Below are 26,110 nucleotides of genomic sequence, written 5' to 3'. Positions count from 1 at the left end.
CCAGTGAGTTTCAGGGCCCAACCACCATTATCATCACTTTCTCTACACAAATGATCCATTGTAGGCTGCAGTCAATTGCCACACAATTTTTTATACATCAAGGCTTAATGGAAAGAAGTAAGATGAAGAGGAAATATAAATTCAAATTTTCTGTTCATGGTCTAATGGCCTATTATTCAGCCAACTTTCTACATGTAGAAAGCCTTCATTAGTACGCCATTAAGGGTGACATTAAAACTTCTGATCTGCTCTTCTAGGCTGTAAGTTATGTCTCACATAACAAATTTTACTTGAGCTCCTTCAGGTCTGGTATCTCTATCTATAAATATCTCTATGTGTTCATTATATCCTGCTATAGGAGTGCAGTGGTGCAGAGTATAAAAAACATAGGTACCTTGGTTTGAAAAGTTCCTTTTTGAAAGTGTAAAATTTAATTAAAAGCAAAGATGTAGGTGGCAGGACAGTAATGGAATGGATTTTAATTACTCTAATGTCAGACTGTTAGGCACAATAGTAAACATGCCCAGATGTTTCTATTAACACCAGGACCTTCCACTCAATAGAGTGTGATCTCCAGGCTGACTTAGGTCATTTTCTGAAAGATGCTGCTGAACCACTTCTCTCCATTTTAAAATGTTCCCCTTGGGAAGAATTTGAGGCCTACCCTGTCTCATCCCCAACCTTTACCCATTAGAGGGCATTTGAGGAAGGAACATAAAACTGCTTCTCTCTAAATATTCCATTTTAACCGTAAATGTTGATTTCCAGAACTTTCCATCCAGAGAGACTCATTAGCGTTTTAAGGTTCCTTTCACTAGGAAGCTGCTGAGGATATTCTCTTCACACTGACTAATTGGGAAGTGCGAGTTTCATACCTCTAAATTGGTATATGAAGTTTCCAAATGGACAAGGAGGCAAGAGTTTTCAGGCACTGTCTCCTTCCTAACCCTTTCCTATCCACCTTGCTCTCGCTTTCAGATTCCAAACCATCTCTGGCTCACACCTGACCTCACTTCTAATAGAAGTTCTGGTTGTGCATACAAGGTTTACAAGAAGCCACTACATCAGAAGGTTGGCTCAGGATGGGGCTCCATTCTACACTGAGCTTCACCTAGTATCCAGACCTCTTGTCTAGCATCCCCTCTCCTGATCATAGGGACTCTTGGCCTCAGCTTCTGATTCTTTATTCTACCCTCTCCTAACCTGGGCCTATCTCCCAGGGGTCTTATCTGCCAGGGCTCTGCTGAACTCTTCTTCTCAGACTTAATCTGGTCTTCCTTGTCTCCCAGACACTGCCTGACCCCTCACAGGCTTGCTCTGGCCTGTGGGCACACGATCCAGATGAAAAAGACATCTAAGTCCTAATCTCTGCGGCACTACCAGAAAACTATGTGACTTCAGGCAAGTGGCTGAATGATCTGAGCTCTGTCTCTCTGTGTGTGACACCAGGGGCTGTGTTGGGGCATCTCTAGGGTCTCCTAGGATTCGAAAACTCTAGGAACTGCAGGGTCTCTTTCTTTTCTCCCTTTGCTCTCCATCTTCTAACTCTGTTTCAGGCAAATAAGCAGGAGTGCAAAGTGCCATGACACAGAGGGAGGACACCGTTACCTATTTGTAAAGATTACAGCATTTATCTTTATTTGCACTGCATTGTGAAGTTTACGGACTAAGGCGGCATGTTCGGAATCTTGTCTTACGTCTGCGTAGCCGGGTTCCCAGCATTTGAAGGGAGCTCCTCCACGTAAGCGGCAGGAAAATGACCCCTTTTTCCATTCAAAGAACCAAACCACCATCCTTCTTCTTCTTTCTTGTATATAGTCACAATGTCACCTGTAAAAATGCACATTTAGTTAGACAAACAGGTCTCTGCCATTTAAGCACAAGCCTGAATCCAGTTGGTAAAACTTTTTTTTTTTTTTTTTTTTTTGGTAAAACAATTTTAAGGAGATTGTGCTTTCAAGGAGTTACTTGTTAGCATCAGTCTCTGCACGTGATTTAGGTAAAGCCAAATTTATTGAACACCTCTGTGTGAAGCAGGCATAATGCAGAGAATATTAAAAAGCATAAGATAACGAGCAAAGTTATGCCATAAAATAGTTTGATTAAAAACGAATGGCATTGGGGCCCCTGGGTGGCTCAGTCACTTAAGCGTCCGACTTCAGCTCAGGCCATGACCTCACAGTTCCTGGATTCGAGCCCTGCATTAGGCTCTGTGCTGATAGCCTGGAGCCTGGAGCCTGCTTTGGATTCTGTGTCTCCCTCTCTCTTTGCCTCTCCCCTGCTTGCACTCTGTCTCTCACTCTCTTCTCTCTCTCTCTCTCTCTCTCAAAAATAAACATCAAAAATTTAAAAAAAAAGAACAGAATCATGTTGGATCATATATCCTTCTCATGCTGGATGGCTCACGTCAGATACAGCTTGTCATCAAACTCTTTTCTTGGTGTCTGTGTGTTAAGGGTTTCTCATGTTGGTGGCCAAGACAGTCTGCTATGGTGACTATTATGTCTCAGCTATCAGACTTTTCTTTAGATCGAGACGGCTTCCCTCCATTACATGTGCCAATTTCACAGTCCAAAGTTCCAACTCATAGCTTGCACAGAAACTTAACTCCCCATTCAGCAATTTTGGTAAGTTTAATAAAATGTCAATTTGAAGACAATACTTTTTAAAGCAATGATTCAAATAGAATTCCTAAGAAACACATGGCCCTTCTCTAATTCTCTCTCTTTTAACAAATACTATTCTGATATTAATAACCCTAAAAGCTTAACCATAGATGCCCCCAAATACTCTGGCTAAATCCTTCCCTTGTGAGAAAGAGTCCTTCCTCTCTGGCTGCTTTCTGCACATTAGAGTAGAAACATCCACTGCCTTCGTGATGCAAGAGAGCTCCTTGACCTTGAGCATCATTCTGAGGTCATTTTTTAGTCTTTCTTCCATTCATTTTCTTCCCCAGTGATTTTCTTTCTTAGGCAAAGGAGACTGTCCACATCCACCCTTACTATCTCACCTCACTCATAAATCACTTTTTATTCTTAAAGATCATTCCCAGCCTACATTCTACCTCCAATGAATTCTCTCAAGTCAGCAGACTGACACAGTCCACTAACAGGAATTCAAACAAATAATTTAAAATCTTGTTGCCAGCTTTCTGAAGCCTCCAATGTCTCCTTTTATTTAAAGAATTCATTTATAGGGGTGCCTGGGTGACTCTTAGGTCATGATCTCACAGTCATGAGTTCAAGCCCTACATCGGGCTCTGTGCTGACAGCTCAGAGCCTGGAACCTGCTTGGGATTCTGTGTCTCCCTCTCTCTCTGCCTGCCCCCTCGTTCACACTCTGTCTCTCTCTCTCTCTCAAAAATAAATAAACATTAAAAAAATGTTTTAATGTATAAAGAACCCACTTACGAGATAAAGTATAAGTAGACTTTGCTGCCAACAGAGAACTGAAGACAAAGAAGATAATAAGTTTATTGTGTAACTATGTACCTCAAACTCAGGCCCTGGGGTCTAGGTGGCATCTGGGAAATGTGTTTTTTATTCACATGGAAAGTGGGAATACAGCATTTCATTTACCTACTGCTGTAGGTAACCTTATGATGTGATGAAGAACAAAGTGACTTCTCTAACACTTCCAATTTTAGGTAAAGGCAACATTGATTTAAGATGAACAGAGGAGAGGGTCTACTATATTACCCTTTTTCTTATCTTTATTTCTTTCTGAACTAAAAGGAGAAGTAGTCGCTGAAGAAATCTGACCAGCAAACTGAAAAGGAAGCACCCATTAACCAAGAGCAAAGACATGGTGTCCCTGTTGTATGGCTGCAAAATCCATCACGACTTCCTGTTGGCTCTGGATGCCATGTCCTGCTTGCAGGTAAACAGCTCTCTCCTACAACACAACCCTTTCTCACTATTTCATCTCCAGATCTCAGCTTTAATGTCCAAATATGGTTGTTCATCGGACACACAAGGAAAGTTGAGACTAGTGGCTGTTTCTTATTTAATGCTGAGGTCTAGGTAACCTATGACAGCATACCTTTCCATGTTCATCAAAAATCTGTGACACAGAGAAAGGGGTTGTTTCCTTAGATTGGCCATAAAACTCTGTTATAAGCGATAAGTGGGAGAAACATTAAGCTGGAAGTCCTCTGACCTGGCTTCTAGAATTCGAGCTTACCCTACGCCATGAAAGGAAGTCATTTCACATTCTTGTGTGTTTAGTTTTCTGAAAAGGAAAAAGGTGAGGCTACCCTTCTAGTAACTTTCCATTACTGACATTCTCGCCCAGGTTAGCCCTGTGATAAAAAGCATGACTCTGGGTTTCTGAGATCAAAGCATGTTCTACCACTTCCTGTAACTCTAGCCAAAGTACTTAACGTTTCTATGCCTTAGTCTCCTCAACAATAAAATGGGAATAAATAATAATACCTACCTCACAGGGCTTTCATGAACATTAAATGGGACAATGTGCTTGTAGCAATATCTAGCACTCAGTAAACACGGAATAAATGTTAGCTATTTTTATTATGTGACTCTTATTTTCGATGTGCTTTATCTTTATTTTCTAAGAAGGGTCATTATAAACCTGAACTGATTTGATGTTGTAGTAACTTTTAAGGCTGTTGTAACAAAGACAGGAGTTTTAGTCAAATCAAATGGGAAGGCAGTCAAACTATTTGAAAATGATTCTTACCTTTTTCCAAATTTAATTCATCATCTTGTCTGGCTTGGAAAGAATATAAAGCCTTGCAAAGACCACTGCCGAGCTGGGCCACACCAGACGCTGAAAGTTGGATCCAGTAATAATTAGTAACGCTGTGTCAGTAGGCAAGATGAATATGATGGGAAGCTCTTCAGTTATTGAATAGTGTGGTGCTGAGCTGAAATATACTGACATCTTCTCAAAGGGAAAGTTTATAATTTCACATAATCTTCGTTCCTGGGTATAGTAACCATTTATGATATACCTACTGTGTATATGGACTATGTATATTATATAATCAAAAACTATATCATAGTACGGAAAATAATGAGTCTGGAGAAAAAACAATAAAGATGACAATTTAAGGTTGTTTCCCACATGAACTTGTCAACACCAGTTAGCTAGTATGTGTGGTAGTTGAAGCATATTTTGGAAAACATACACCAGTTTTGCCATTCAGGAATAGATCAGAGCCAGCTAGTGCTCGTGTTTGTTACCACCATCCCTAGGTACTGATGGAACTATTTCTTAATGCGATCGCGAGTCTTTAATACACCAAGTGGACCATAACATCCTGGGTTTTACTGAAACTCTTTTCACCAACTTCTCATCAAGAAACTTGAGAATCAAGGTTATGGTAACTATAGTTAAACAACAAGGGACAATGGTAGGGTGTGTGTGTGAGCTTGTATCTGTGTGTTGAAAGGTGAAATGTGGTGGGTGTGAGCTGGCAAATGGCTAATATAAGGCAGCTGAATAAAGGGAGTAGGTAGGGTTGGGACCACCGTGTTTCTCACAGAAAGGACAGGATTTCCATGGAAGTTTGGAGGAGGCAGTGGAGACAGAACTCCTCACAAGGGTTTGAGGTTGAATGTAAGGACAGCAGATGCAGACTGTCTGAATAACACGGATGCCAGTCATCGAAGGTACCTTCTCATATCATACATTTTTTCCTCAACCCTCCACTTTTTGACTCCTTCCCAAATTTTGGATAACATCTGCACAGAAAGCTACAGATACCAACAAATGAATCAGTCCTAACTGAAATGCAAATTTCTTTGAGCTGATATATGCCCAAAGGATTCTGAAAATAAAATGTAAATGTAGCAACGTGCTTTACCGATAGAACCTCCCCCAGATTATTGTGGGCCTGGGATTACCTGCAGATGAAGCACTCGGGATTCTCTGCCCACCACAAGATGCCCTGCTCACCTTCATCAGAAAAGGCCGAGATATTTTCACATAACTATGTGTCTGTTGCTGTTTAAATTGTTAAAAAAAAAAAAAAAAAAAAAAGTCATTTTTAACAACACTGTCATCAAAAGTATTTATGAGAAGTAACTCTTCCACAGCTGTTTTCCTAAGGAATTTGTTTTTTTAATTTTGGGGGGGAGAGTATAAATGAATTATTCAATAGTTTTAAAAACTCTACCATAAAGCTTTCTTATTTCTAAAGCCTTAATATTTTCAAAATTAGACAATCACCGCATTTTACACCCTGTGTTTGCAATTCTGACGTGACCTCAAGGTCAAATAATAACGTTCACAGCATTACTTCTACAAATTCAACTTTAATTGGCTTTAATGCAAGTGAAATTGCCATGACTCAATCTGCCATGATTGAGACCATTTTAGAGCTAAGTTTCATGGAAAAAGTCCCCTTATCACAAGGTGGTTACAGCTCCCCCTTCTGATTGGAAGTGGAAAACAGCTGCAAGGTACAGTGACCCACATATATGCACATGCTCATTATCAATCCTTATAGTGTATCACCAGGAAAATACACCGGTGTGAATTTTTTAAATTATGCTCACACTTTATCCACGTCATGTACCGTGTGAAATGGATGAGACTAGAGTATATCACAAAATCTTACAATTTAGGCACATAGAAATTTTATTCTAGAGGCATGTTCAAAGAATAAAGTTAAGGTATGAGGGAGATGAAGAAGGAATCCATAGAATTATTAGCTCCTCATATTTAGTCCACAAAGAATGTATTCATTTGTGATTAACTCTTGTTACTTCACCCAGAAGGAGTAAGACATAAATTTATCTTAAAATTCCACAACTGGGATTTGGGACATGTGGCACATGTAATTCATAATAGCCTTTTTGCCCCGGTACTATTTGAAGCCACTCCATACAGCAAACCCAGTCAAGAAATTACAACCAAATCTCTTAAATTTTTACCTTTTCTTTCCACCTGAAGATAGAGTTACTGCAGGGATGGTTGGGTTGAGGTCTTTGCTCAAGTTCTGCTAACACTGATGACAGTTTGTAGGAGTTTGCTTGCAAAAGGTCTAGTTTCAAGTTGGTCTGTGGATATATCATTTGGCCATGTGAGTAAATTTCTAGAACATGAGGTACGACTGGAAGGGTAAAGGGATATCAGGATAACTTCCAAGATGACAAAGAGGTCTAGAAAGGTACACATTCAACTTCATGCAGATATGCACAGAAAATGCTAAAGGGAGCAAAAAGTGGACACTTTCCGTATTTTAAAGGAAAGGCTTAGTTGTGCAGTGCACCGCATTCTGGACTCTTCTATACATAGGGTAAAGCAGAAACCTTGATAGATATATTACTCAGTATTTTGTGGCAACAAATAGCTTTACTCTGAGCTATTTTCTGCTGAGCAGTGAGAAAGGGAATAATGAGTGTTGATTGCAGAAGGTAGACTTCCAGGGCCTTGAAAAAAGGATGTTGAACATTGTGCTCAGCATTGTGAACACAACTGAACTTGTATCGATAGAATCCAACTGAAATAGTGTGAGATGGGTTTTGTTGCTGCTGCTGCTGTTATTACTTTTCTTAAAGAGATTAGGTCTTATATTACCCAACAAGTTTGCAGTAACACTTCTGGACACTGGAAACAATGGTCTGGAGTATCTGAGTATAAAAATACGTGAAGCTAGGGGTGTCTGGGTGGCTCAATCAGTTTAGCATCCTGACTTTTGATTTCGTCTCAGGTCATGATCTCACAGTTTGTGAGTTTGAGCCCCACATCAGGCTCCCTGCTGACAGTGCAGAGCCTGCTTGGGATTCTCTGTCTCCTTCTCTCTCTGCCCCTCCTTCGCTTTCTCTGTCTCTGTCACACACACAAATAAATAGATAAACATTTAAAAAAATAAGTGAAGCTAAAGATACACTCCTAGTTCTGAATTTGACCTCCTGTTCTCCATTTGACCTTGAACTAGAAACTTCGTAATAACTTCTTTGTTAAGCTGTGTTCAGTTAGGGTAAACCAAATAATAGAATCTAAACATTGGAAGGGGCCTGCTCATCCAATCTCTTCTTGACCATTATTTCTTCCTTTTCCACATATCCAGCAGGGGGATTCCTAACCTTAACATTCTTGCCAAGAGACCACAACACCTCCGGTTGGACTGAACTGAACTGAACACCTCTGATCGACTGCACTGTGGGACAGGCTTACCTAAGATGAAACCAAAACCCACCGCATATCTTCTACCATAAGACCTAGTCTGCATCTGAGAGCATCATAGGACAAATCTCCTTCCTCTCCTATGTGGTGCTCCTTCCAGTGTCTGAAGATAGTATCTATTCTAAATATATTCAGTTTCCACAACACTTTCTCCTAGAACATGTGTTATCAACATTCTTCTCTTTCAAATATGGCACTTGAAGGACAAAGAGGCAATGAATTAGGAAGAATTTAAATGAAACAGAGTTTCCTCCTGCAAGAAACCTTCCCTGGGTAGACTTCGTGTTATCCATCGGATGCAGGGGTGTGTAGCCAAGTTACACGGATATTTGCTATTCACTGCTCAAAGGTTCATATTTACTCCATCATAAGCACCATTAATTCAGGAGCCAGACCCTCCCGGACCTTATACCCTCCACTATGTGGATCAGGCCAGCATGTACCCAGATGATCCCAATACATGTTCTGTGCTGGTAATGATGATGACAAAATTCTATGCAAGAACAACCAAAGAAATAAACTTACAACTTAACACCATCAAAAAATGCTCCATATGACTTTATTTTGGTAAATACTACTTGCATGGAGTTAGAAAACCAAACATTTTGCACTATCACAGAAAATGTTCTACAGACTGCTTTATAATTTCATAAAAACTATAGCCATGTGTCACTGCAAATATGTTAGAGCTCTGTTCCCAAGTGAACAGAATTCAGGCCTTTCTTTCCCTAAGAGTGTTAGGTTTGTTTTTCCAACAGCACCTCCTCTAAAGGAAACCTCTGCTAAACAATCGATTAAACTGTACCTGGCTGTATCTGTCTCCTTTCACCAAAGAACTACTGAAATTACCTGTTTGGACAGAATTATTAGGTACCTGCTTTCACAAGACAGGCTAGGTACAAGGTAAGGACAGCTGGCCCAGCTTCCTATATCCTACAAAACATTGCTAAAGATTTTATCGCTTCCTGAATTCTTCTCATATTAACCCCAGTCAACTTCCTATTTCTGTAATCATAGCAGAAAACCTGCATCTAGCACACATAGTTCATAGCATCTGTTTGCCTTTATTCCTATATAGAATTCACAGCACTTTGCTAACCTCTCTTTCACCTGGGCTCCTCTGAAGCGGCTGCATTGTCCATCACTCCCACAAATGCCTGGGGGCTGCTGAGGTCCAGGCTCTCAGCAAAAAAGGCCCAGAGATGCCTCTCTCCCTGCCCTCTCCTGACAGCACCTCCCCTCCCCTCAGACAACCTCAGCCTCTGAAGTTCTTTCCCTTTTTCTCAGGAGCTTTTGCCACACACCCAGACTACCCCCCTCACTCTGTGCCTCACATCTTTCCGCTCCCCTGTTATTTTCGGAAGACCGTGATGTTCGCTGAGGGATCAGTGAACTAAGAAAATGGAATCTTCATAGTTACCAGGTTTTCAGCTCTCCTCTGTGCACTGTGCTGACAGTTTCTAACCAACACTATATCCTCACAATAACCTTCTGAAGTAGGGACCAATATCCCCATTTTACAGATGAGAAAACTAAAGTCGTCCCAAGTCACTGTAAATGGCAGGGCTGGATCCAGAGCCAGACCTTTCTGAATGCAGGCCCTGGTTGTGGGTTTGTGTGTGTGTGTTTAATCACTTTTCCTAACTGGGTTAAAGTACACGTGGTTTCCAGACCTTGATGGAATTATTCTATTTTGGGGAATTCTATTTTAGGCACAATTCTTTTCCAGGAAGGACACTAAAGCAAACATTTCTAAGTTGAATTTTTCCGGATCCCTCAAACTGTTCGTCAAGGAGGTGACTATAGGAGCTCTCTTCCTAGAATGTTGTATGTCATGAGAAAAGAAAGGCAAAGAGAGGTCAAATGGGCCCCGAAAACAAGCATCCTAAAAATAACTCTTTCGTCATTAAACCTAGGAAGGTGGAATCTGCAAATATTTACCTCGTCCATTAAGGCCGCTGTGATTCTTTGGCTCTCTGTGTCCAAGAAGGCGGAGTTGCTAGAGTAGGATTTCAGCATTTGTTCCAAACCTAGCAATGAAATGATTCTCTCGGTCACCGCTGTCCATCCTGCCCTGGCGGAACACAGCTGAGAGGGGCCACAGGCAGCCGAGCCTGGGCCCAGAGGTGATACCAGGAGGGCTTCCCAATGGCTGAGGCTCTTTCTGCACGTAGTTGTTACTAAATTTTACTGAACCAGTGGCCTGTACCTTCATTTAATGAAATTTGAGAAATGCTGGAGTTAAAAAAAATCTTGATTATTATTTTGCAAGATGAGCTTTTGAATCTCCTTGCGGACCCAGTCCGTGGTCCATTCCCAACACTTCCCACAGTGTTAGGCTCTTCCTCACTATGATATTTAGGTTTCTAAACATTTCACTCCCTCGGATTTCCTGACAGGGATTACATTTCAACGTGTCGCTCTGGTCCACATAAGATAAGCTTCACATTCCAGAATCACAGGTGTGGGGTCGTTTTTATTATCCGTATCCCTTTAGAGCTGCTTCACATTCTGACATACCTAGCTTCGTCATTTGGAAGGATAGTTTAAAAAGAAACAAACAAGAAAACCAAAAGCTGTGTGCACAGGTTTACCACGTTTTCAACCAAACAAATTGTCCCTCATTCCAGCCATTTCAGAAACACAGCAATATGCTGCATTTCTGGAAATGGTGACATAGCTCTCTCAAATAGACCAAAGTGTCATTTCCAGCCTGTTTGTGCTCTCCTGTCTTCTTTCCCATTGTTCTTTATTCAGACAAATTAGGTTTGACATAGGATTTTTTTTTTTTTAATTTTTTTTTTTTCAACGTTCATCTATTCTTAGGACAGAGAGAGACAGAGCATGAACGGGGGAGGGGCAGAGAGAGAGGGAGACACAGAATCGGAAACAGGCTCCAGGCTCTGAGCCATCAGCCCAGAGCCCGACGCGGGGCTCGAACTCACGGACCGCGAGATCGTGACCTGGCTGAAGTCGGACGCTTAACCGACTGCGCCACCCAGGCGCCCCTTGACATAGGATTCTTTAAATGAGATGGTCCCTGCCCCAGTCTGCAAAAGTGGAATCACCCTAACTCTGAAGGAACCCTCCAAGTAGAACACTTATCAGGCCACTCACAGATACAATTACACACCTGCCCGGTCTCTTGAGGCTTTTTCGATATCTTTTTGCAGTCTCAACAGTTTGGATTTTATTGAAGACTCTTGTCGCTCTTTATTCATTGCATTGTTAAGATCTTCTTCCTTTGGGGGAGAAAATGATGCTTAACAATTTAAGGAGAAAAAAGTAAGGGTTGCTCCCCCTGGCTATACTGATACTTTCACTGATAACTGTATTTAATATTAACTGGACAGGAGAAAAAGAGTAAAAAAATAAATAAATAAAAGCAGGATAACCTTTGGTTTTATACGGATTGTTCTACTTGTTCTAGGCCTGCTTACTATGAAAACATCTTGCCCACAGCTTGTCAGTACATAGCCGAGGACTTCCTTAATAGAACACATTGTTGAAGGAAGAGCCTTACTATGGTTATTTCATAGTTTCTTGATAAGTAAATTGGTTTTTTGGATACATGTTGCTCTCTATTTGCCTTGGTTCCAGTTAGAGTTCTTTAAACATCCAATGTAGCATCATGTGTTTACCTTGAACCAGGACTGCCTACGGAGTGGAACAAATATCTGTTGTGTTCTGCTTTCTTGGCCAGCTGCTGGGAACACGTGAGCTCTTCCCAGAATGGGTCTATAATTTAGTCAAGCCTTGAAGCATATCATGAAGAGAGCTAACAATTCAAGGCCACATTCATTCATGAATGGTGCAGACAGGAATGCGTGATTCAGCAAGTGCCAAGGCAAGAAAGTTTCAAGGAGGCTAGAAGACTTCACCAGGATTTTTCAGTCCAGGGAAAAGAAGTCAAAGGGTACCCCGGGTAGGGGAAATGGCTCAAGCCAAAGGATAGAGGGAGGACTGCAAAAAAAAAAAAAAAACATATCAGGAACAATCAACAGACCAGCCATTTGCATGAGCAAACATAGTGGAAGGAAAATTTGTCTTCATAGTTTAAGCCAGATTTTTGGGCTGAAGTAGAGATTTTATCCTATAAAATGTGAGAAAGTAATAACAATACCTGAACTTTCACATACATTATTTCAAGATCTAAATGAGGAAAAAAAAAGAGGATGTTAGGGTCAGGTGGCGAGGGGCTGAACATGAGTGTAGCAGAGGGACAGGAACCCGTGGAGAAAGAGGGGACACCAATGACTGAAGATGGCACTAAAGGAGTCAGGACTTCTCCAATATGGAAGGAGAAAAACCAGGATCCTGAAAGTTGGTGGAGAGATCATCACAAAGAAAGGGAGGCATGAGAATTTAGAGCAAAGCAAACAACCATTATAGAAATAATGAGCTCTAGATAAAAATATTTATATATTGTGAATTACATATTATAAAAGTATGTATCTTTATTACATGTGATTCTCACAACAACTCTATGAGGTTGGCTTTATTTCCCCCATTTTACCTGTGACACTCAGAGACATAAATGAAGGCCCAAAGGAAACAGCTTGAAACCCTGCTCTTCTGAGTCCCAGGTCTCTTCCCCATCTGCTCCTACACATGCCTGCCCATGGTGGTCGTCACACCCCACATGAGCCCCAGTGGAACTGCATGGCTGCCTGCCTCCAACCCTCAGGACTTCCTTGCTGGAGAAATGCACATCACACTCTGGCTCCCATGCCAGGCTGAGACTTCATTTGGGTTGTTTAGGGACACCTATTGTTTACAAATGTATTTCCAGAGATGGATCACTACTGGATCAACTTGAGGCTAGAATATACTGCTGTCCGTTAACTTTCTTAAATTTGTCCTTCTCTTCCAAAGATTTTGGAAAGAAGATCAGTACTGAAGGTGGCCTATGAAACTTCAGATACAATCTTCTGAGCATGGCCTTATGGTAACCTTACAAATATTTTCACACTGGTCACCAGCCCCTCAATATCTGTACTCTTATTGGTCTGTCTTACCCTAGTCCATGTACATTTCTTGGCACTAGATATAAACCAGTCTATACTTACTGCTAATGTCTAGTAAGTCAGAATTTGGGGGTGTTTTGCTTTGAGGATATTAAGAAAATCCCGTTTACACATTTGGAGATACAATCCGTTCATTTAGACAACAGATATGTAGTCATCAGCTTTGGTACACAGAAGTTCCATAGAAACCCAAAATTTCCATGGGCGTGGCAATTAAAGATAGACTGTCATGGCTGCCTCCTTACATTTCACTGGAAGCCTAATCAAATATTCAAGGAGAATGGCCCTTATTTTATTGACAAGTTATTCAATAGGGGCACTTTTTTAAAGAGAATAACAAAAATACTTTATTGTACGTTTCCCATCTAAGAGGTCACCTATTAAAAAGGATAAAGAAAAAAAAAAAGAAGAGCACTTCCCCCATCAAATCTTCCTTTCCACTCCCATTGCTACCTTTGTTACTGCTCTGAGCAGACATTGCTGTTGCTAATTCATTTCACCGTTGCCAGAATAGGAAAAAAAAAAAAAAGATTTGATTAAAGAAATATGTGGCCACTTATGGCTATTTGGAGGATGGGGAGGGAAAAAGCTGGTCAGGCGTCATCTTTGTGCCTAATCTGATGGGCTTTCCCCCTCCCTCATCTTTTATTCCCTGCACAGGACTCCTGGGATGTTGACTTCAGCTACACTTTTAATTCTAGAGCATGACCAGTAGGCTAGTTCCCTATACAGGGAGAAATGAACCTTCCCAGTCTGGACCTTGAAAGTCTGAATGAAATATAGCAGAAGGCACAGGGAGGAGCTATGGGGAATTCTTCCTGCAGATTTTGGTAACTAATGATCAGCTTCTAGAACACTGTAATTAAGGGTAACAAGAGGGGAGCAGAAGACAAAATCTTTGAGGCATGATCCAAGAAGACAAAGAATTTACCCCAAGATAACAAAGAGGTTAGATGATTGATCAGTTTTTAGCAAGTTTCATATAATAGTAGAATCATCCAAATGCTCTCAAAATAAGTTTTTGTAATATGGTTCAAGATTTTCAAAGGCAAAGACCATGAAGAATGTTGATAATGATTCCCACATTTGAGTCATGCCTTTGTATAATCTCCTCCACTTAAATGTGGGCCATACTTATTGACTTGGTTCTAACAAATAGAATACTAAGAGATGTCACTTCTGAGATTAGCTTATGAAGACTAAATTCCATCTTGGACACTCTAGCTCCGTCTCTTTTGGATCACCAGTTCTGGGGGAAGCAGACATTTTGTGACATGTTGTGAACCTCCCATAGGTGGAAAGACCTACATGGCAAGAAGCTGGTATCTCCAGCTACCAGTTGGGAGGGGCCGGAGGCTTGCCATCAGCCACATGAGCTCAGAAGCAGGTCGTCTCTCAGGAGAGCTTTGACATATCAGCACTCCTGGCTGACACCTTGAGGGTGAAGCCATACCTAGATTCCTGACCCACAGAAACTGTGAGGTAATAAATGCTTGTTTTAACCAGTTATGCTTGGGGGTAATTGTTATGCAACAATAGACATCCAATATGATATACAGTGATTATTTACAGATCATGAAATGTGTCTGCCTGGCATTACTCTTCTATAGAAGACTGAGTATAAAGATTCAGTCTGGAATCCCGTTTAACTTTCCTCCCTTCCAAAGAACACCAAAGACATATTTCTGTTGCCCAGTTTGTAAACCACATACTGTTTTTTATTTATACAGACTATGAAAAAACCAATACTTTCATTTATAATTGATCTCAATTTTTTTTTTCAAAGTGAATCCCTCAATATATGACTAAGGTGCCCCATTAATGGAACTTCCTTCCATTCCATACTTACAAAGTAATCGGTTAATAGGAAGTCAGATTTATTTTCTGTGGATGAGACTGCGGTTTCTTCCATGAGAGCCTGGATGTCTTTTTCAACATCTATCTTGTTGATGGCACAGTGAATCTGAGTGTGACACTGAAAAGCCAAGAAAGCAGAGCAAGTTTACTGAAGAATGTTTCCTGCCAGTTCTTACCATGCATATCAGAAATAGAGAAATCTTTACTACTCACTGTAGTCAGGGTTTGGCCAAAAACAGAAATATGTTGGGTGTACTGGTTTAAGTTATTGTATAAAAGTTTAATTCTTTCCTTCTCCAGCTCCAGGATGCTCTGAAAAGGATGGAAAATGGTGTAAGACTGGCCCGTTGTTGTGCAAAACTAATGTTACCTACCAAGCACTGACACATCCGAAGAAAGTCTGAATGAACTGTTATGTGAGTGCCTCTTGTTTATGCCACATCCAAGCTGCAGTGGGGGGGGAGATTGGTGTATTTCCTGTTTAGCTTTATGTAGGATTGGTTTAACTCACATATGTTCCCCAGGCTGTTTTGGCCCAAAAGGTATATAAGGTGATGTTGTGGATTACCTGACATTCACAAAAAAAAGGGGAGAAAAGGAATAATTTGAAAAGCATCTGTGAGTTCTAGAGAAGGAGAGCAAAGCCCAGTAAAACCCGTATCCATACCTTGGAAGTGCATTTAGACGCTAAATATTTTTAGAACTGTTTATAGTACATACAAGGCATTCTGCTAGCCTCTGCGGGGCAGGTGAATTTAAGGAAACTATTGAAAAGAGCAGAGCCCCAAAGTCTGATCAACTCATAATCCTGGCCTAAAATTAGGCCTGGGGGGTCGAAGACCACTGTGTGAAGGTGGGAACATAGCCTTTCCACTTTGTGTGGAATGATAAAAATTCTACTCCTAGAGTCTCGTAACTTTTACCTAGGAAGGGTAAACAAAGGGATGTCACGTTTCCCTTGTTGGTCTTAAGATTTTAGAAAAAGTTAGTTATTAGGTTTTTGCCACTCACTGCTAGCTGGGCTGCTGATTGTTTTGAGGGAGTGTAGGCAAATTCAGCTGCTAGGCATTGTGTGAGAAGGCTGGGCCAGATGGGATTCCTAGGCCATGTGGGAGAGGGGGGAGGCTGCTGGGTATGTGCACAGAGGACTTTGGGCTTTGATGGAGGTGGCAGGTGCCCAAGACCACATGCTCATCATCCCATTTTTGTAAGGACAAAGCCTGGGCGTCCCTGCTTTGTTCAGAGGTCAGGTTGTTGCTCTCACGCCCACCATCCCACCCAACTCCATGCCACACGATAAAGAGGACTCAGCAATAGTCTTTCATGAAGAAGGCTTTGGTCAAATTGGTGGGTAGCATTTCCATAGGAAGTAAGAAGGTCAAGTCCTTCTCAAGGCCTTTGGCAGGGTGGGGGTAGTGCAGGGGGGTGGTCACAAAGATCATTGGGTTCTCCCATCTGCCTCTCTAGGCACATCTACAGGGCCCACTGACCTAATACAGTATGGCGGTCCTTTATATCCCTGTGGTAGATCACATTCACATTCAGTTGTTATTTTATCTATGGTGTATAGTCACTTTAAACTTTTTTAAAAATTTATTTTTTTTAAAATTGTGGTAAAACTTGCATAACATAAAACTTACCATTTTAACCACTTTGGAAATTTTTTTTTTTGATGTTTATTTGTTTTTGACACAGAGCGTGAGTGAGGGAGGGAGGGGCAGAGAGAGGGAGACACAGAATCCGAAGCAGGCTCCAGGTTCTGAGCTGTCAGCACAGAGCTTGATGTGGGGCTCGAACCTATGAGCTGTGAGATCATGACCTGAGCCGAAGTCAGACGCTTGACCGACTGAGCCACCCAGGCGCCCCTTAACCACTTTTAAGTGTACACATCAGTGTCATTGAGTACATTCAACATTGTTGTGCAACCATAGTTATCATTCATCTCCAGAACTTTTTTCATCTTGCAAAACTGAAACTCTACCCATTAAACCAAATTCCCCAAACCCCTTTTTCCATACCCCCTGTCAATCATCATTCTACTTTATGTCTTCTATGAATTTGACTACCTTCGGTATCTCACATAAGAGGAATCATATAAATTTTGTCCTTTTGTGTCTGGCTTATTTCACCTAGCATGAAGTCTTCAAGGTTTACCCATGTAGCATGTGACAGAATGGCCTTCCTTTTTAAGGCTGAATAATATTCCATTCTATGTATATTCCTTGTTTATTGGTATATAGTCATTTTAACACTGCTATTAAATGCAAGTAGTAAAAAGCTCAGGCAGTAACTATGAAAATTTATGCCGATCACATGAAAATTTCAATTCTGTGCCAAGTGTCATGACATTTGAAGCAAGAAGCCAGAGCTCTGCTCTCCCATGGCCACTTCTTTATTGAGTCAGAAGCTATACAACTTTTATAAGTCATTGGGAGAAAAATGCCTTTGTTTCTGTTCTTAGTCTCCTGAGTCTGTCTTCAATACTGTCAGGCACCAGCCATGAAAGTGGTTGTGTGCCCTCAGTTTCCCAGATATAGGATTAAAGACACAGAAAAGTAGGCTATCCAATGTATTGCTTCTTCCAAGGACAGAGATATATGCTTCCTAACCAATCTATAGGACAAATTCTGCTCAGTTGCTTAAACCTCAACTGGAACCATCTTCAATAAGAGACTTTACACCTTAGAGAAAGATTTAGAGAAACACCTGTTCTAGTTTAGCACCATGAACAAAGGACAGGAGAAAAAACAATGTGTTTAAGAACACATTGTATCCTAGTGGGCAGCTGTTTCCTTATTTTGACAAGTGCTGAGCCACGAGCCTCAATTTGAGATTGGAACAACCAGTATCCCTTGGTGGAGATGGTAATGGTTAAGAGATTTTAATTACATTTCAGGGAAATCATTAAAATGATCTATGTTTGCTCATGAAAAGAGGCAGAGATAAATTCCACTGTGCAAAGGGGAAATCCATATCTCATCTAATGAATTACTGCTTTCTATTATCATTTTATTTTTGTATAAAGTGGGTGGCAGAGAAGCAAAATACTCTGAAGGAACTGAAACTGTCCTCCTCTGCTTTTACAATAGTGTGTACGTGGAGAGTATGGTCAGAGTTAGCAGATTTGAAGTCTATCTGCGGCCCAGGCACTGTGAGAATTCATCCTCTTCATTCATTCTTTTTGGTCCTTCTGTCCTGGCCTCCTGGTCTGCACTACCCAAGAAATTTGGACAGATTTCATCTAAATTGCTTTCATAAAACTAATCAAAGAAATACCATGTTCTTTCTAGAACAAGAACTCTCAAATTTTAGTATGCATAGCAATCACCCAGATACCTTCCTAAAACCATTCAAAGGTTCTGATTCATCCCATTTAGGGATGATTCCGCTCAGGAATTGGAATTTTAACAAACATGCTAGCTGCTTTGAAACATTATCTTGGGACTATGAAGGGCCACAAAAAATTTAATTTAAAAATTATTTATAATTCTTCCACCTAGAGATAACCCATTAGCATTTTGGTGTATTTCAGTCCATCTAGGTGGCGTGTATGTAAGATTTTTTCTTTCTAATTATCTATCAAATTAGTCAAATTGGTACCCTGTTTTTTCCCTTAACTTATACAAAAGCAATTTTTCATGTTGTTAGTCTCCCAAAACACCACTTAATATGGTCTATTTGTGGGATTGCATATAGTGTATTTGATTCATTTAGCCGTCCTCTTAATGTTAGCCGGCTGAATTGTTTCCTCCCTTTTGTTTTTAATGTATTTTGAGCAGAAATTGGTTTGTTTTTCAGCTATGTTCTCAAGATGGATTTATAGAAAGAAATTTGCATTTTTCAACATGGGTTCTAGGAGAGGATTAAGGCCTAATGTCATAAGGCAGCTTTTTACACCTTGTGAGTGACCATCTGCCCCCTTGCATCTAGAGTGCTACCAGTCACTACAACCCTTAGGAGAACTGGGAGCAGTCACTCAGATTATTTTCTGTGTTCTGCGGTTCAGATGAAGAATACTGGTTGAGAAAGTGAACGTTCTTAATGCCCTTGACACTTACTGCAAATAACTTTCTAAAATAAATAATTCCTTGAGTAAGTTCTGTTAGTACCAAACATTTGGCTCTTGGTAATTCTTACTAGCGTGGCTATTATTTTTCAAAATATATTAAAGATTATTTCTACCAGCTGAACTGTTTTTTCTTGGAGGGTAGGAAATATGACTTGAACATAGTGTGATTATAAATAATAAGACTAATTTTACATGTGGCTTATGGAATTGGTTTTATTACTTCATAACCACATTTGAAACCTCACATTTCTTGGGATCTAGTAAATCCTGCCTCAAATGCAGGTCACTGAATGTTCTCTGAAAGAATTTGTAAATCTAATTTGGAGAGTAAGAAGGGGTAGGAGGATACATTATAGGACATTTGAATGAATTCTTATACTCCATTTTTACAGAAGATTGGTAGAAGAATGGAGGAAAAAACGAAAATGAGCGAACTTTGTTGTCACATTTCCACCTCCCACACTTACAATAAAATTCTCCTTTAATTCTGCTCAGCCCACTTTTGTTATGTGTCTTTATGAATATAACTTTCTACTTCTGAGTTTGCAAACAATAGTGTAAACACAGTGATATGTGAGTCAGCAACTTGTTGGTGTGGACTGAGTATAAACAAGTCAAGGGAATACAAAATAAGGGAATCATTCTTGGTTAGGGCCAGGCAAGGATGACTTACTTGGTAGAAGTTGTCTCGAGCGGGTCTGAAAGGCTGGGCTTGACTCAGGAGGCAGAAGGTGGCCCTAAAGAGGCTGTGGTAAAAGGGAGTATGTGAACTAAAAGGGAGAGGGGGTGAAAGGTTGGTGGCTGCTGGCATGCTGGTAAAAAATAAACCAGGACACAAGAAGGACGAAAAGAAATCTTTCTTTTCCTCATGGAGATTCTGATTTTGACTTAGATTCTTTGTTAATTATTTAAAAATAAATGTTTATTCATTTGTATATTTTGAGAGAGAGAGATAGAGCATGAGTGGGGACAGGCAGAGAGAGAGAGAAAGAGAGAGAGAATCCCAAGCAGGCTCCTCACTGTCAGTGCAGAGCCTGATGTGGGTTCAAACCCACAAATCATGAGATCATGACCTGAGCTGAAATCAAGAGTCAGAGGCTTAACTGACTGAGCCACCCAGGTGCCCTGACTTAGATTCTAATAAAAAATCTTGAGTCTTAAATATTTTTAAAGCTGAGTTGAAAGGAATTTAAAAAAAAAAAAAAAAAACTTCAAGTGTAATGAACATACAGTTATATCAGTTTCAGGTGTACAATATAGAGATCCAACGAGTCTATACATGAGTCAGCGCTCATCATGTAAGTGTACTCTTCGCTTATAGGGAACTTCACCTATTTCACCCATCCTCCTCCCCCAATTCTGCTCTGGCAACCACTAATTCGTTCTCTATATTTAAGAGTCTGTGTTTTTGTTTGTCTGCCAAGACATCTTTCAAAATGTAAATAAATGTGTATCTTGTCACCATCAGAGAATCTTTACAAACAAAGAAGATCCTTTCCATGATGCTTCAATATAAAAGTTAAGGCTGCTAAAAGGGGGATCGGTCTGGAGGTCAGGTGTAGGAGGACTCTAATAGGAAGAAAGAAAACTTAGAAAAAAGGAAAGAGAGACCTAGTAAGAGCCTCTGAGAAGGTAGTTATTAAGAGCAGTTATCTAAGACATTTGGAAGGCCAGCTGGATGTCACCTACACCAGACATGGCAGCCATACCGGTTAAGAACCATAATTATCCTCCATTGCCGTGATGTAGAGGTGAGAAGGGTGGAGACATAGAGAAATATTTTTCTTATCACCCTTGAAGGGTGTCTGGAAGATGGGATGGGAGCAGCAATTTCTTTCCCATAATCTAACAGGGCTTCCAAGGAAGCCAGCCTCTGTGGACAACCACAATGCCACTGAGCAGTCCCAGGGGATGAGGCAAGACCAGAGCCAGTTTGGAGGGCCAGGTTTCAGATGGATAAGGTTGGAAATTAAATCCTTGGCCCTTTCTCACCATCTGCATGTAAAACCTAGTCAACAAAAGCAAGGAAAGTACCAGGACCCTATGTTTGAAGGCATAAATTAAAGAAAGGTTTATTCTCATTTCTTCCTCTATGGCCTAATTTTTGTCTCTCCTTTAATTTCCCCGTTTTTTCCTAACTGCATCTATCCTACCTTGAAAGTGCAATAACAAGAGACTAAACACGGCTCTTTTATTTCTGCTTGCCCAGCTCCTCCATTTCTGCTTGCCCAGCTCCTATTAACGCCAAAGCAGAGAGTAGAGGTTAAGGCCGTGGCATCAGACTGCCTACGTTGAACCTTATTGCCATCTTGGGCAAGTTCCTTCATGTCTCTCAGCCTCCACTCCCTCACTATAAATTAAGAATAAAATTATGACCTCTTCAAAATGTTGTGATGAATGCAAAATATAATGCAGTGGATATACTTAACCCAGTGCCTGTCCATAAGCAGCACCTGTTACATGTTGGCCCTTATCATCGACACATTACTGTGCTTATCGAATTGTATCATGATTGCCTCTTTTTGCAACTGTACCTTGCTTTAAACATTTTTTTAACTTAAAATATGGGGAAAAAATAAACCCAAACGTTCATGTTCTTAGCACCCAGAATTGAGAATTATTTAAGCTGGTCATATTTATGTTGACTTTAAAAATAGAGAACCAAGCTATTCAGATATACAGTAGAGTAAATTTTAAGCCTGGGTTTTTTTTGTTTTGTTTTGTTTTTTGTTTTTTGTTTGTTTTTTGTGGGTTTTTTTTTTTGGTCCTCTGCCAGACTGTCCACAAGCTGCATGGCTGTATGTGGCAGCCTGTTGAATTCCCATTTCCCTCCTCCAACATACATTCAGTCTATATGTATAAGTTTACAAACACACACATAAAAACACTGTAGTTTGACGTGTGCGTTTTTCAAATGCTTTAATTTACATACACTGTATGAATAGCAGTTTCTTTTCTTCAACATCATGTTTTTTGAGGTTAATTTGTGTTTAAGTGTAGTTTTAATTAATATTTATTGCTAGATATAATATTAGTCTACTTTCTAAATTAGAGCAATTTTTAGAGTAATTCTTCTATTGAGAGGCACGAAGGTTGTGTACAATTTTTTCTTACTGTTATAAACCTGTCCTACAATAAATATTGTTATACATAATGGTATATAGGTGTAAAATTTTTTTTTTTTAGGATATAAGCCTACGAGGGGACCTGCATGTTGTAAATACATTCACATTTTAGTTTTACTAGATACCATCAAATTATTCTCACTAGAGAGGGACAAGAATTCTTGTTTCCCAGCAATTCTTATTTAGCAGTACTTGGCATTGCTACTTTTTAATTTTTGCCAAGTGATTGAGCATCTTTTCATATGTTTGTAGGTGATTTTGATTTTCCCTTTCGTGACTTGCTTGTTCACACTTCTTAATTTTTATTGGATGATTTGCCACAATTCTTTCTTTAGACGTCTTCCTTGCTGCTAAACTGTACACATCCCAAGTTGAGACGGGACTGTCATTATTGCTCCAGTGCCCGCCACAGAGCCTTAGACACAAAGGAACCACATTAAGTGATTACTGTATAAATCAGCTCTCAGGCCTAAAAACTCATTTCTGAGTACCTAATACTTTACTTTGACAGCACTTTTTGAAGTTAGCTGAGTGCCTTTGTGCCCATTGAGAATTAGATTCTGGCCAATGACACTCAATAAATATTCACTGGTTATTGTATCCACAGAGAAATGGAAACAATTAGAAGTTATGTGGTTTGTCTAAAGTCACCTCTAGAGTGAGGGTCCTAGCCAAGGGCAGAGACCATCAGGTCCCGTAAGTGTAGATCTGACCTTCATTTTCAAGGCCTCACAGAGCCCAATGGAAGAAGAGAAAAATGTGAGCACAGAACTTACCTGGTAGCAGTTTTCTAATGTGTTTTCCCACTTCAGCCTGGTAGCACAGCCTGCCAGGTTTTTTTGGTAGTAATTTTCATCTTCTTTTGCCAACTTTTCAGTCGATTTTTTCAGTTTACTGAGGAGCTGAAGGAAAAGGTCAGCGCAACATATTCATTAACACATTTATCAAGGCTCTTTGTAATTCCAGGTAAAGAATTATGTATATCCCAATGAGACATTTCTCAACTCCCAGCTAAAGTCATAAACAGTAGCTATAGATGACAAAATGAAAGATTTTTCTCAGAGAAAACGGGTATCAGACCTGAAAGGAAATCTAAGGGCCTTTCAATATGATTCCTTCATTTTTTTTTTTTTTTACAGTTTATTGATTTATTTTGAGAGAGAGAGAGAGAACAGGGGAGGGGCAGAGAGAGAAGAATCCCATGCAGGCTCCACACTGTCACCGCAGAGCCCGATGTGGGGCTCAAACTCACGAACTGTGAGATCATGACCTGAGTGGAAATCAAGAGTTGGACGCTTAACCAACTGAACCATCCAGGCACCCCTCCTTCAGCCCCTCCTTCAATTTTTCAAATGAGGAAACTGAGGTTCTTAAGTGTGACATGATGTGCCCGTGCTCATCAAATCAAGGAGGAGACCAAATGACAGGTGAGGGGAAACAAGCACAGATTAAGAACCTCCAGCTCAAGACTGTCACCTACTAGTGATTCCTGTACTCTATTTGGTAAATCCTTGTGCCCTGGTGTTTCCTACCAGGACAGGTAGAGATTATGCAGCCATGTAACTTTAGAACTGGATCACCGGTGAGGAGCCTGAGGCACATGCTAATGTTCACTACAAGTTATGGGAAGCTGACAGGTGCTTTCCCCTTATCCTGCTCCCCAGTGATCTGCTCCTTCACAAAGAGCCCCCTCTTGCCTGCCACCAAACGTGGCTATCTGATTGTGAAGTCTTCTGGAAAATCAAAGTGATAAAAAATTCTCTGCACCAAGGTAGCTGAAATTCTCAAAATACTCAGAGAAGTAATTTCACATCTTTGAGAACAAAGGAAGTTGTGTTAACACGAATGATTCTCAAACTTGAATATGCCTAGGAAGGACCTGAGTGCTTATAAAATTGCAGATTTTTGGAGTCCCACAAGTGCCAATACTGACTCTTTAGTTCTGTAATGGGATTGGGAAATCTGAATTTCGCCATCTCTTCGGGTAATTCTGATGCAAATGGTCCCCAAACCACAGGTGAAGGAGCACCAAAGATCCCTGGGACTTAAGCAGTTTAGGAGTTTCAAGGACAGAGACAAAGACTTTTAAAAATGACCTTCTTTATGCTTAAGAACATTTTGACTAATGTTTCAGTAATGAAGAACATTCATCCAAAATGGTGAATATTAATACCACTCACTTTATTATTTGAGTTGATATGCTAGCCATTCAACTGTCCCTCGGCTCTGATGTATGACTTACACAGGACACATTTGGTTTTGTATATCAAGTGTAATGAACCACATTTATCTATGGAAACATGAGCTTGTGAATTTTAACCTGATGACAATATAGTGAAAAGGCTGGAAGTGTGCCATGGCCATACTTTGCTAAATCATAATCCTTAGATTCTTACTGAGAATGCTCATCGCCACCCCCCGCCACCCTGGCAATGAGAATGAGGTCACTTTTGAGGTGACTACTCACATTCATCAGCCTACACTAGAGAGCTATTGACTAGAAGTTTCTGCTCAACAAATTTACAACAAATAATCCCAAATAGATATAAAAGAAGAATGTAGAGTTTTATATTCTTATTTAAGGAAATTCTCAGAAACCTCTACCAAAAATCTGGCAAAAATTGAAGATTTTTTCTTTTTTCTTCTTTCTCTAGGAACAAACATCTCATTAATTTATTCATCAAACATTTACTGAGTGCCACAATGCATCACATACTGGGCTCTGGGACTAGCAAAGGGAACTAGGTAGTCTCCCCCCTCTAGTCAGAGACCCACAGGGCCATCACTATCCTGTGTGATCAATCCTGGAATGATCAATCCTGGAATGATACAAGAATTAGGTGTCACTGGGGCACCAAGAGGGGCACCTAAACTAGCCTTGGGATTAAAATGACATGTAAGCTGAGACTTGGGTGCTCACAGAAATGACCCTGAGTGAATAAACTTAAAATAGGGGTAAGAATTGGTGAGGAAGCCAGTAAAAGGAGGCCTTTAAAAGGGAGAATGATATGCTCATTTTCGAGTTTCAGAAAAGTCGGGTGGGCTTATAGATGGTGGGGGCCGGGGGGAGGAGAAGGAAGCAATGCTGAAAGCCAAGAGACCAATCAGCCGGAGTAATCCAAGCGATGGTGATGGTGGTCTGGGAGATGAGTGCGAGTAGAAAAATTCAAGAAGTATTTCATTTAGGAGGTAGAACAGCAAGGTTATGTTAACTGGTAATATTCAAAAGATACAGAAAACACAGCAATAAAGAATATTTTTGGTAGAGGGAAATAATGGCTCCAATCTTGGATGTTGAGTTTGAGGTGCCAGAAGGCAGTTTAGAGACTGGTTGGGCTGGAGATATAAATTTGGTTATTATCAGCATAGATATGGTAGTTGAAACTTTGAGAGTATATTTATTGCGTACTGGTTACTTATTGAGTACCTGATTTTGAGAATACTGCGTTGGACCCTGGAAATACAATGCTGAATAAAGCAGAATGAGTCCCAGGAGAGAAATCATCAGGAAAAGCAATATATAAAGGTCAGGCAGAAAAAGAGAAGTCCATAAAGGAGTTTAAGAAAAAATTGCCCAAAAGAAAAAAACCCAAAAGGGTAAGATATTGCTGAAGTTAAGAGAATGTTGGGGAACCTGGATGGCTCAGTGTGTTGAGTGTCTGACTTGGGCTCAGGTTGTGATCTCGTGGTTCATGAGTTTGAGCCCTACAGCTCAGAGCCTGGAGCCTGCTTTGGATTCTGTGTCTCCCTCTCTCCCTCTGCCCCTCCCCCGCTCATTCCCTCTCTCTCTCTCTCTCTCTCTCTCAAAAATAAACAGTAAAAAAAATTTTTTTAGAAGAGAATTTTTTTAGAAGGCATAAGTCAACAATGCTTAATGC

At 40.4% G+C, this 26,110-nt stretch overlaps 1 protein-coding gene across 8 annotated transcripts in view; it reads right to left on the bottom strand.

Annotated features, from left to right (window-relative positions):
- Positions 1-1,609: 1,609 nt before the first annotated feature.
- The window catches only part of NOSTRIN (nitric oxide synthase trafficking), a 58,671-nt gene continuing 34,170 nt past the window's right edge, over positions 1,610-26,110 (bottom strand). For 6 of the 8 annotated variants that reach the window (XM_045480092.1, XM_045480094.1, XM_045480095.1 and 3 more), the window contains 9 exons: positions 23,009-23,134; positions 15,252-15,350; positions 15,031-15,156; positions 11,288-11,396; positions 10,096-10,184; positions 6,900-7,025; positions 5,868-5,967; positions 4,699-4,788; positions 1,610-1,830 (listed from right to left, as the gene is read on the bottom strand). In XM_045480092.1, coding sequence (XP_045336048.1) covers positions 1,694-1,830; positions 4,699-4,788; positions 5,868-5,967; positions 6,900-7,025; positions 10,096-10,184; positions 11,288-11,396; positions 15,031-15,156; positions 15,252-15,350; positions 23,009-23,134 — 1,002 coding nt within the window. In that variant the 3' untranslated portion in view covers positions 1,610-1,693. Of the gene's footprint in view, positions 1,831-3,371; positions 3,449-4,698; positions 4,789-5,867; positions 5,968-6,899; positions 7,026-10,095; positions 10,185-11,287; positions 11,397-15,030; positions 15,157-15,251; positions 15,351-23,008; positions 23,135-26,110 lie in introns of those variants that run through there. The other 2 variants (XM_045480093.1, XM_045480096.1) reach the window with 2 other exon arrangements.

The sequence above is a fragment of the Leopardus geoffroyi genome, chromosome C1 (genome assembly GCF_018350155.1).
Source record: "Leopardus geoffroyi isolate Oge1 chromosome C1, O.geoffroyi_Oge1_pat1.0, whole genome shotgun sequence".
Lineage (NCBI taxonomy): Eukaryota > Metazoa > Chordata > Mammalia > Carnivora > Felidae > Leopardus > Leopardus geoffroyi.
This window is presented reverse-complemented; position numbering and strand designations above follow the sequence as displayed.